The 12,773-nt window shown below is 39.9% G+C and overlaps 1 protein-coding gene across 1 annotated transcript in view; it reads right to left on the reverse strand.

Moving 5' to 3' along the window:
- LRRC69 (leucine rich repeat containing 69) overlaps positions 1–12,773 on the reverse strand; it is a 79,354-nt gene that overhangs the window by 36,345 nt on the left and 30,236 nt on the right. Inside the window, exons 3-5 of the mRNA XM_052651585.1 lie at positions 8,754–8,826; positions 5,706–5,901; positions 2,725–2,796 (exon numbers count right to left, since the gene is read on the reverse strand). Coding sequence (XP_052507545.1) covers positions 2,725–2,796; positions 5,706–5,901; positions 8,754–8,826 — 341 coding nt within the window. The remainder of the gene's footprint in view (positions 1–2,724; positions 2,797–5,705; positions 5,902–8,753; positions 8,827–12,773) is intronic.

The raw sequence follows: 12,773 nt of genomic DNA on the forward strand, positions 1-12,773 counted from the left end.
TCCCTTTCTCCATTGCCTTTCACTTCTTTTCTCAGCTCTTTGTAATGCCTCCTCAGATAAACATTTTGCCTTCTTGCATTTCTTTTTCTTAGGGATGGTTTCAATCATCACATCCTGTACAATGTTATAAACCGCCATCCATAGTTCTTCAAACACTCTATCAGGCTGAATCTATGTCACTTTCTCTGAATAACCATAAGGGACTTGATTTAGGTCATACCTGAATGGCCGAGGGTTGGTTCATCCTCTGTGTTCATCATTTACCACAATAGTGGCCTTATCTCTCAAATGTGGAAAATTCTATTCATCTGGACTAGTTGGACCAAACCTCAGATGAATTCACAGAATATTTTACTTCAATGCTCCCAGAAAATTCTGAAATAGGTGCTCCAAATGCAACACTAAGTCATATTCTTTCAAAATTACCCTAAATTAATGGGATGGTGTTTTATTAAAACAGCAAAATTATAACTATAGTATCACTATAGAAGGAACTTTGAATTCATGGTACTACTAAGTCAAATACTGAATATAGTTAAAGAAAATTACTTTTATTTATATGTTTAACAAATATTTATTCAATTCAAGAGCTTCCCAGGTAGTCTAGTGGTCCAACTGTCAATGCAGGAGATAATAAGAGACATGGGTTCAATCCCTTGGTCAGAAAGATCCCATGGAGGAGGGCACGGCAACCCACTCTAGTATTCTTGCCTGGAGACTCCCCACGGAGCCTGGCAGGCTACAGTCCACGGGGAGTCAGACATGACAGAAGTGACTTAGCACACATGCATTTGATTGAAATTCAAGACTCTGCTGGTATAAAGGGAAAAAAGAGAACTCTTTTCCTTTGGAAGATTACAGTCTATTAAGAAGACCAACTTGAAAAGTATTGTTCTATTTTGTGGTACATACGAACCACAGAGGTGCCAGAGAAGACATGGGCGGCTTTGGCAATCAAGGCAGGTATCACAGGGCAGAAGAAGAGTCATACCAAGACATGGATAATATCGTGTAGCAGGAGAAATAAAATTCTGTAGGATTTGCAGGGTTAGTATTAACATCAAATGCTTATTAAACATTCAAAACTGTATGTTTTTGGAAAACAGTTTGGCAATTCCTTAAAAAAAATTAAAATATGGAATATGACTCTGCAATTCCACTGTGGGGTATAAGCCCAAAAGTGAAAGCAGGGACTTGAGCAGACATTTGTACGTCTATATTCACAGCAGCATTATTCTCAATAGCCACAAAGGGCAAGCAATCCAACTGTCTGTGGGCAGACGAATGAAAATACAAAATATATATATACATTTAATGCATATGCATTACATATAATGGAGTATTATTGGAGCCATAAAAAAGAAAATCTGACACAGCTATAACATAGATGGACTGTGGAGACATTATACTAAGTGAAATATGCCAGTCATAAAAGGACAAATATGGTATGATCCTATTTATATGAGATTCCCAAAGTACTCGAATTCTCAGAGACAAGAAGTAGAATGCTGGTTACCACGGGTTAGAGGGAGCGAGGAATGGATAGAAAACTTCTGGAGATAGGTGGTGATAATGGAGCTACACCAACATGAATATATATATATATTTATATATATATATATAGTGACTTAGAACTATACACTTAAAAATGGTTAAAATGATAAGCTTTACTAAATATCACTCAGAGGGTAAAAAGGATGATAATCTCAATTTTGTATTGATTAATCAGAAAAAGTAATGGATCAACAACTATTTATTGAATACCTCCTGGATTGTTGGGCTTCTAATTACTACCTTGAAGTGGAAACACATTCACTCCAACATGAAAAACTATAGCTTATTTCTGAAAAGTTACAAGTTGCTAAGACCAGTTACTTAAAGCAAAGTCAAAATTCATCTCCAAGTGGAAAAAAGTGCATTTCTCATTGTCCATGGCTTAAAAGTAACTAATAAATATCTCCTTTGGACGAACTCAGTTCAGTCACTCAGTCGTGTCTGACTTTTTGCGATCCCATGGACTGCAGCACACCAGGCTTCCCCATCACCAGCTCTCAGCATCAGGGTCTTTTCTAATGAATCAGTTCTTCACATCAAGTGGCCAAAGTATTGGAGCTTCAACTTCAGCATCAGTCCTTCCAATGAATATTCAGGACTGATTTCCTTTAGGACTGACTGGTTTGATCTTACAGTCTAAGGGACTCTCAACTGCAAGGGATAAAAATCTATGCTCTGGAAAGTAATACTTTGAAAAAGTCTGAAGTGACCAAAAACAGTATGTGATTTTTTAAAAAAAACAATCATAGATAATCTATTAAAATATTTATGATAACAATCAGAGTTCACTCCATTCAAACAAGTTCAGCAAGCACAGAACACAAAGGAAGGAATAAGAAAGAACAAGTTCTGAAGTTCTAGAACAAAGCAAATCTTTCCATTATTCGTATTAATTCAAGGTTCCAATTACCAGAGGTTTTACTGGCTGCCTGTTTTTTCACAGAGGATTTCCTCTGGCTTAGACAGTAAAGAATCTGCCCGCAACGTGGGAGACCCAGGTTCAGTTCCTGGATTGGGAAGATGCCCTGGAGAAAGGAGACAGAGGAACCTGGCAGGCTACAGTCCATGCGGTTGCAAAGGGTCGGACACGACTGAGCGACTGACGCTATTTTTTCTATTCCCAATAAACAAAATTATTTTTCAATTATAATACAAGTTGACTCTACTTACTCCTGATGGAAACATCTGAATAACATTTCCAGCTACGTCTAGAATTCTCAGGTTGAAAAGATCACAAAGTCCCTGTGTCAGGAAACAAAAGAGAGAAAGAGAGCTTTTACAAATCTAATATTTGGCATCATAAACATCTCTTGTAAGTTTAAACCTGATGAGGCTGATCACCTTTCCTAATTACCTGATCAGTACTCTCCCCAAGGAAATCACTACGAATGAAGCACCAGATTCTCTGAATTCTCCATTTCCTCTGACCACTTCAGGGCAACATAACATGGTAGCCAAGAACTAGACTATTTGTAGTAAATATCTGTAGGTTCAAATTCACCTCTGACACTTACTATATATCAAATTTCTTAATCTTTGTACTTTAGCTTCTCCATTTCTAAAATGGAAACGTTAATGGAAACCTTACTTTCAATATACCAGCAAGAGATCCAACCAGTCAATCCTAAAGGAAATCAGTCCTGAGTGTTCACTGAAGGACTGATGCTGAAGCTGAAACTCCAATACTTTGACCACCTGATGTGAAGAGCTGACTCATTTGAAAAGTCCCTGATGCTGGGAAAGATTGAAGGCAGGAGGAGAAGGGGACGACAGAGGATGAGATGGTTGGATGGCATCACCGACTCAATGGACATGAGTTTGAGTAAACTCCGGGAGTTGGTGATGGACAGGGTGGCCTGGCGCGCTGCAGTCCATGGGGTCGCAAGGAGTCAGACACGACTGAGTGACTGAACTGAACTGAACTGACCTTCAATATGGACACTGAATGCATTAAACAAATTACTAATCAGAAAGTGCTCACTAAAGGGTTTAATAGATAATGAGCATTTAGTAGACATTTCTATCATTAAAATAGAAAGAATCTTTGGGAGACAGAAAACAGACATAATTCCACTGGCACTTACTTCACAACTACCTCTTGTGCAGCAATAAGCTGACACAACCCTTTCCTTATAAAGGAAATCCGTTAGTCTACCACATGCCCAACAGGACTGGATGGGCATATACATTCAGACACATGTGTGCAGACATACACATGATTTACAACAGATCAGAAAATGATTCACAATACATTCATTATCAAAACAAATGACTATTTTCTGCAATGTCTTATCATTTATAATACAGACCAAAAAGAACAATGATAGACTGAATCATATTAAACTTACAAGGATATAAATGATTACAGGCATTCTTTGCATGATAATTCAGGACAGGATTTACTAGCCTTCAAGTTTTTTTTAAGTTTAAAAGCTTCAGGGTTTATAAATTTGTAGTAAGACTATTGATTTGAAATATGGACTTTTACGTTAGACAGGCATGAATCTAAGATCCTTCCTTGACCTTTTCAAACTATGCTTGAGTCACATAACCACCCTGATCTTTATTCTAAAATGAGTTTAATAAGAGATATATGATAAAGTTGTTATAAACACAAAATAACATAATGCTTCATGATGATCCTGTTGCTGCTGCTGTTGCTTTCCTTCAAATAAGAGAGACATGCTTTTAACAGGTTTATTCTATAATTTCAAGATATTTTACTTGTTTATACTAAGTAGGATTTTAAGAAATATATGAATAAATTTTTGAAACATACTTATTTACAGCCTATACCTTGGTATATTTTTACATATCATATTACAGTGTGCACAGAATTTTTAAAGGAAACATCTTCTTTAGAGAAAAGTGAAATAGTAGGAATTAATCTATTTTTATTCCTCAGTTTACTGCATACCATGCCTTTCCTCCTATCAAATTAATTCTAATTTGCCTAATAAGGAAGGTAAATCTGTTGACAGGTTCCTAACAAGAAACAGTACTCTCAAACTAGAAAAATTGAGGGGGGGGGGGGTTTAATAAAGTCACTGTTTATAAAAGTTTGACAGGGTTTAGGGAAACCAACAAGGTTCTCCAAGCCAAGAAAGGTTGTTCCCTAAACCTACAAAGTTCCCAAAAGCTAGCAACAGCAGGGAGTTCTTTGACACCACAGGTCTAAAGAGCCAAGGGAATGTAACAATGTTCACACGAGAATGTTCTGATGATCGTTCTGATGATCACAGGACGTTGCTATGACCCTCCAGAGAGGCATGCGGGCAACTCACAGCAACATTCTAGAGACAGCCCCAAGGGAAAACCATCTGGTACTCAGTCTCTAGGGCTTTCCAGGGGGCTCAGTGGCAAAGAAGCCGCCTGCCTATGCAGGAGGTAAGGGTTTGGTCCCTGGGTTAGGAATATCCCTTGTGGAAGAAATGGCAACCCACTCCAGTACCCTTGCCTGGAAAATCCCATGGATGGAGGAGCCTGGCAGGTTACAGTCCATGGGGTCACAAGGAGTCAGACACGACCGAGCAAGTGCTCATGCATGCACTCAATCTTCTCCTGCCCTTTCACCTCCTGACACTGCCTCTCACTGAACATACCCTATAGGAGATCAGGGGACAAAGGAGTTCACTGATGCTCATACAAGTCAGTCTCCCAGACACAGAAGAGAAAAGCAGGTTGGAAAAGGATGGACAGTGGATATAAAAGAAAAATGGAAGATATCCAGAATATATTCCAAAATCAAAAAGTACTTATACTTTGTGCTCTATACAAAGTTGCCAGATAAAAATGCAGGAGACTCACTTAAATTTAAGTTTCAGACAAAAAAGATAAGATTTTTTAAATGTATAAGTATGTCCCATATGCAATATTTGGGGCATACTTATACTAAAAGAATTCTTCTTTGGTAGTCTGAAAATCAAATTAAAGCATTTTGTATTTTTATTTACAAAGTCTAGCTTTGTAAAAAAAATCCAAGTTATAACCTTCTTTTGTCATAGTGATTTGGGAACGAATCATATATAATCAGAGGGAAAGCAAATGATGGCTTGTACTCAGACACCCTAATCTAGTCTATAACTGCTCTCTATCATGGTGTAATGAGTTCTTCACCAACAAAAGAAAATCTGGTTCCATCTTGTGCTTACCTCTGGCAAAGATTTAATGTTGTTCCTGGCCAGAAGAAGCTTCTGAAGCTTCTTCAAGAACTTAATTTCTTTGGGTATGCACACAAGCTGATTGTAGTTAAGTTGAAGTTCAGAAAGATTCTCAAGGAAACAAAGTTCTCTAGGAATGCTGGCTAGCTGGTTATGATTTATACTCAAACATCTAAGATTTTTTAATCTAAAAAATAAACAAAATATATGAATGAAATTCACAAGAATAAGCAAGTCCATTGTACATTTATGTACATGTATCATTTATCAGAGCCACATATCAATTCATATTTTTTGTAGCTCATCTGAGCTTTTCTCCAGTCAAGTGTTCACAACTACAATGAATCATTTGAGGATTAAAAAAAAAAAAAAAAGCCTTTGCTGTAATTTAACTTTTAAAGACATTTTATGATCAGATAGTTCATGTTTAAAGTATTTTATGTAATCACAACCTAGATTTAAGAGAAAGAAAATTTTGTCTTCAGTCTTTGTACTTTATTAATAGTTATACTGAAGAGGAAGCCAGAGGCCAAATGCCATATACACACATATGGATATAGATAGATAGGGATAGATTTAGATATAGATCATATATTCTGTACCACTTAGATGCTGTGAAATATGCAAAGACAGGTTGACCACAAATTCTACCCTTATATATATCATTGTCTAGAAGAAGATCTTAGAGACACAAAATAAGGAGAGCAGATACCAACAAACAGTGAGAAAAGGATTAATGTTTGAGCCTGTAATTGCAGATACAGTACCTGAGGTTCATAAGCACATTGGAAGAACAAACATTTTGAACTTGGCCTGAAAAAATTAGGGCAACAGGGAGGCATAGTAAATATGCCTTGAGTAATATTTTCCTTGAGAAAATATTAAGTTTATTTTGAATAAAGAAGCCAGAAGAAATAAGCATTGAAAGTGAAAAGTGAAGTCACTCAGTCATGTCTGACTCTTTGCAGCCCCATGGACTGTAGCCTGCACCAAGCTTCTCTTTCCATGGGATTTTCCAGGCAAAGGTATTAGAGTGGGTTGCCATTTCCTCCTCCAGGGGATCTTCCCGACCCAGCGATCGAACCTGGGTTTCCCGCATTGCAGGCAAACGCTTTATTCTCTGAGCCACCAGGGAAGCTAAAATAAGCATTACTGAACACCAATTTTGTACTTGTGCATTAAAGTTAATCAACAGCACAACCTTAAGGTTGGAATTATTACATTTAATCTAGAAATGAGGAAAACAAAAGATCAGAGGCAGTGAATAACTTGTCTAACTTAACCATCAGAAAACAGTGTCAAGATTCAAATTTCTTCTTGCAAAGCTAAGAATGAAGATTTATAATGCTCTAAAGGTGTTCCCTGGTGGCTCAGACAGTAAAGCATCTGCCTGCAATGCGGGAGACCCAGGTTCGATTCCTGGGTCGGGAAGATCCCCTGGAGAAGGAAATGGCAATCCACTCCAGCACTCTTGCCTGGAAAATCCCATGGACAGAGGAGCCTGGTAGGCTACAGTCCATGGGGTCGCAAAGAGTCAGACACAACTGAGTGACTTCACTTCACTTCAAAGGTGTTAAAAAAATAACAGAATGAGGTGCCATTTCTAGGCAGTTATAAATGGGGCCTGGAGCTTACGATAATAGTGAGAGTGAAAGAGATTTATGGAAAAACTCTATGATCTCAACTGTGGAAGCCATGTGAATAGACGAGACTGACAGAAAGAACAAAAGCGAAAGGGCAGAAAGAGACAGAGAGGAAGCCAATGGAAAGATTCTTGAGAAATATGAACATCTGATCCCCTCCCAAAAGGCACTCAGAGAAGGCAAGAGCAGAAAAATAGATAAACCAGGTTAAGAAGTAATTTCTAAAGGTATGGGAGAAGAGTATTTCAAAATTAAAAAGGTGGGCAAAACTCTAAATATTAAAATATTAAAGAGAAGTAGTGCAAAAAAAATCCAAACCTACTAGAACTAAAAGCAGGGTCACAGACTACAAAGTCTCTATTTAAAATTTATTATTTATTAGTTATTAGAGATGAGAAAACCAAGATCCAAGACAGTTAAAATATTTGGCTAATGTCATAAGGCTATTTGCGCAGTTACGACCTGAACCTAATTCACCAGATCTTCCAAAGCATCATTTTTTTCATTACATCACCAACATATAAATCAATTGATAAACTCAAAGAGTGAAAAAGAAGACAACTATTGGCATTTTATTACTATAAATATTTCTTTTCTTCAGAAATGAGATGGCTTCAAATATTTTTCTAGGTGCTTCTATTTAAAACATTACTTTTTCTGTAAAAACCTATCTTGGAAAAATACATTGGGTAGAGGTATGGACAAGTAAATTGGAATAAACTTTAGGTAAGGCAGAAAGCCTTTTGTTGAGAACTATTCATAGTTTTGGATTCTTCCTTCAAAAATCTGGAGTTTTTATGTTGTAATACATCTGTTTCTGTTCAACAGGCAATACGGAGTCTCTGAAGTAACCCTAAAGGTTTCTCTAACAGTCAGAAGAAAAGCCCAAGAGGGTGTTCTGCCAACAGAAGGACAAGGCCCTCAGTTGGCTCCAGAAAGCCCCTTTAACAACAGCTTGTCTGTGCAAATTTGAGTGATAATAAAATGTGGGGCTTTTTTCATGAAAATGACATACTGATTTTAAAGCCTTTATTTTCACATTACCTATTCCATCAAGCTGAAAATGTTTTACTGTAAAGTCCCCAGTTCTATGGCAGAGCAAGCTCCAAGAACCCCACAGTTAGGAAATCAGTAACAATCAACTTTAGAACTGTTTCAAACCCTCACTTTAATACTTAAAAACACTACCAAATCCTGTGGTTTCTCATTTCTCTGGAGTGTTTAAAGAACCATCTGCTTAAACTTAGTGGCTTGCCTCAGTCTTTCGACTGCTCTTTGCTATGTATAAATCTCACAGGGACTTGAGTCTAGGCATACGGTGTTCTAACGACCAGGGTGGGGGGACACAGTAACTGAGGGGGGGGAAAGTAACCATCTCTCATTATAACAAAATTACCTGCTAATTTCTTGAGGAATCCATGTAAGCTGATTGTTGTTCAGATTAAGCAGGATCAAACTTTGTAAACCATCTGTTAAGAAATAATTTCAATCACTTTAGCTATCTGTTAGAAAATAATGTTTAGTCACTTTTCCATACACCTTTGCTCTCCTTGTTTTTTTGTGTTGGCCAAGGTTCTTTGGGTGCTGCTAACTGATATCCTCTTAAATTAGTTAAGGCAAAAAGGTACACCTTACCACAAAGTTACAAAGCTAAATCGTGGCCCCAGTACTGCCAAACTCACCAGAAACTTGAAGCAGAAACTCAAAGGCACCAGTGCCCAGGGCTGTTTTAGTTGTTTTTTAGACTTGCAAGAGGAGCCCCATCAGTTCAGTTCAGTTCAGTCGCTCAGTTGTGTCCGAATCTTTGCGACCCCGTGAATTGCAGCACGCCAGGCCTCCCTGTCCATCACCAACTCCCAGAGTTTACCCAGACTCATGTCCATCGAGTCTGTGATGCCATCCAGCCATCTCATTCTCTGTTGTCCCCTTCTCCTCCTGCCTCCAGTCCCTCCCAACATCAGAGTCTTTTCCAATGAGTCAAATCTTCGCATAAGGTGGCCAAAGTACTGGAGTTTCAGCTTTAGCATCATTCCTTCCAAAGAAATCCCAGGGCTGATCTCCTTCGGAATGGACTGGCTGGATCTCCTTGCAGTCCAAGGGACTCTCAAGAGTCTTCTCCAACAACACAGTTCAAAAGCATCAATTCTTTGGTGCTCAGCTTTCTTCACAGTCCAACTCTCACTTCCATACATGACCACTGGAAAAACCATAGCCTTGACTAGACAGACCTTTGTTGGCAATGTAATGTCTTTGCTTTTGAATATGCTATCTAGGTTGGTCATAACTTTTCTTCCAAGGAGTAAGCCTCATAAATGTTTGCAAAGCGCCATGAATCAAGTCCAGAAGGTCTTCTTGACCCGTAGAACTCATTCACACGACAGAAAACTCACCAAAGGCCCGCGGCCTGCAGGCACCTCCCACCCAAGCAGGGGTCTGCAGACCTCCCACCTGGACGGAGTCTGCAGTCTCTTAGGAACCAGGCAGGCAGAACTCCATATCGAAGAAAGCAAAGTAGACTCAGAGCGTGCTCCACTCCATGCAAGTGCAGAGCCAGGGTCTCCCTGGAGCAGAAGTCGCAGACGTGCACTGGCCCATGAAAGTTTCTGATCTTCCCCGGAGACTGGAAGGATCCGGGAAATTCTGTGCAGTCTTCCGTGGAGAACAGGTCCTCTTCGGTCACCAGCATCTGCGTAGGGCACAAGACGAAGTCTAGTACTAGGGGGCTCTCCCTGCTCTCCATGCCGGCTACTTTGATGGCTCCCCTCTGGCACCCCTCCTGCGTGCAGGGCGCCAGGCTTGCCCACGCTACTCATGGACACCGTCGTGTGATGCTTCCCAGCCCCTGGAGGAGGTCGATCTCCCAGGCACCACTACCAGTGCCTTGAACTTGAAGTCGGTGACTCCAGACTGGGTGTACCCCGCTTCTAGGTACCTTTTCGTCTCCCGAGCAGTCTCCCTGGTCTTGGCCTCAGACTTTCCCAGGAGCCAGTCCATTGCTGCCTGGGCCTGCCCCGCCCTATCCTATTTCCAACACGCTGGGCCCTGTGGTGCAGCGAGAGTCAAGTTAATAGAAATGTATGCATGTGTATAAATGTGTATGTATAAACATACATAATATGTAATTTTACGTAACTCTGTAATGTAACTCTGTTTGATACTTTCTGAGGCTAGCATAGATTAGAAATATAAAGAAAAAACACTTCAAGGGAAAATAAGTTTTCTGGTTGAGCAGCTTTTATCAAAAGCGGGTTATAAAATGTCCACAGGCCTCCAAGGCCAGAAGATATAATATACACAACATTGTTTGTGGGAAAGGTATGCAGAAAAAAGCCTGGTCTTGATAAGGGTCAGGGCTGCTGACCCTGCATGACTTTGTATTATCCATTGATCTCTAGGTACAACTTAAAGTATAAAAGCTTTCCTGGAAAATAAAGAGGCAGACCAGTTTCTCGGAAATCTGGCTCCCCCCGTGTCAATTCTCTCTCTCTCTCTTTCTCCCTCTCCCTCCCTCTCCTTTTCAGGCTGAATTCCCGTCTGGAACACAAAGGCTTGCCGTGTCTGCTAATTTTGCCTGGGCTTCTAAGACTCAAATGGGAGGCGCTTTGCGTCTCCGCTCCTTCGGGAGACCGGCAGGGTGCCTGTGGCCTAACATAGACAGTGCAAGCTCCTTGTCTCGGAACTTTATTAGCTTCTTGTGTAAACCAAGGAATCTCAGCCCCTTTTTCTCTATTACACTATTCTCTTCTAATCTCTCTTTATATCTCTAAATAAATAAGTCTCTTCTCGCCGATGCTGTCTCCGCTTCGAATTACCCTGGATCCACTCGGGCTGGACCCCGGCAGGAACCAAGAAGATAACTCAAAGCACAGCAGTGGGCCTGGCAGGGGTCCACCTCGCATGGGTACACTGAATCGGTGAGTACATGCTTTCTGCCACAGGGGACCTGCATTTCTGCCAGCTCCCAGTAACTGGTGTCATGTGGGAATATGAGTCCATTGTTGCCTGATCTTTCTTTTTCAGAGAAACACAAAAGAGCCAGAGATCCAGACTTTTATATGAACTCTCTTAATTTGCAAATTTGGGTTGTTGTTCAGTTGCCAAGTTGCATCTGACTCTTCACTATCCCATGGAGTGCAGCACACCAGGCTTCCCTATCCCTCACCATCTCTCTGAGTTTGCCCAAGTTCATGTCCACTGAATCAGTGATGCCCTCCAACCATCTCATCCTCTGTTGCCCTCTTGTCCTTCTTCCTTCAGTCTTTCCTAGCATCAGGGTCTTTTCCAATTAGTTGGCTCTTCACATCAGGTAACTAAAGTATTGGAGCTTCAACTTCAGCATCAGTCCTTCCAATGAGTATTCAGTGTCGATTTCCTTTAAGATTGAAGGATTTGATCTCCTTGCTATACAAGGAAGGGACTCTTAAGAGTCTTCTCCAGCACCACAATTCAAATTCAGTGCTCTGCCTTCCTTATGGTCCAGCTCTCACATCTGTACATGACTACAGGAAAGACCACCGTCTTGACTATATGGACCTTTCTTGGCAAAATGATGTCTTTGCTTTTTAACACACTGTCTAGGTTTTTCATAGCTTTCCCGGCAAGAAGCAACTGTCTTCTAATTTCCAGGCTGCAGTTACCATCCGCAGTGATTCTGGAGCCCAAGAAGAGGAAATCTGTCACCTCTCCCACCTTTTTCCCATCTATTTGCCATGAAATGATGGGACCAAATGCCATGATCTTTGGTTTTTTAATATTGAGTTTTAAGCTGGCTTTGACCCTAATTCAAAGAGGCAGACAAAACAGAACCAACCTATTTGTAAACCAGATTCATCCCACAGGTCACCAGTTTGCAACTTTTCTCTTAGTTCATGTGTTTAGCTCAGACCAGAAAAACTATTTTAGATTCTGTCATAAACCCCAAGAAAGAGAATGTGACTGACTCAGCTTGGGACACATCTTATCCTGGTCCAGTCTACTCTGATGGGGTAGGGAGAGGGGCAAGAACAGCACCATGCAATATATGTTGGACACCAAACTGCTTCTGCCTTTGGATAATCAAGACCTGGCATAGAACATAATTTATGTCACTCACATGACATTTTCAAAGTTCGACAGCCCCAGATCAAGAAATAGAGAAACTATAGACCTTCAGGGGTAGGGTACTGTACACAGATTACATATATTTTTTAAACCTCAAATTTAAGAGCAACATGAGAAAAAATTTCTTTACAGAAGCCTAAAGTAGCATGAACCAGGTTGCTTAATATCATTTATGTATATCAGATTTTACCTGTTTGCCCCTCAGTGTAGATCATAAATATTATTATATACTTTTTTGCATCCCCTTAATTTTTTCTTATTTATAAACTGTTTTCTTTGTAAGTAAATTATAATTGAACCCTGTATCTATAAGTTT

The sequence above is a fragment of the Budorcas taxicolor genome, chromosome 14, assembly GCF_023091745.1.
Source record: "Budorcas taxicolor isolate Tak-1 chromosome 14, Takin1.1, whole genome shotgun sequence".
NCBI classification, from domain to species: Eukaryota; Metazoa; Chordata; class Mammalia; order Artiodactyla; family Bovidae; genus Budorcas; species Budorcas taxicolor.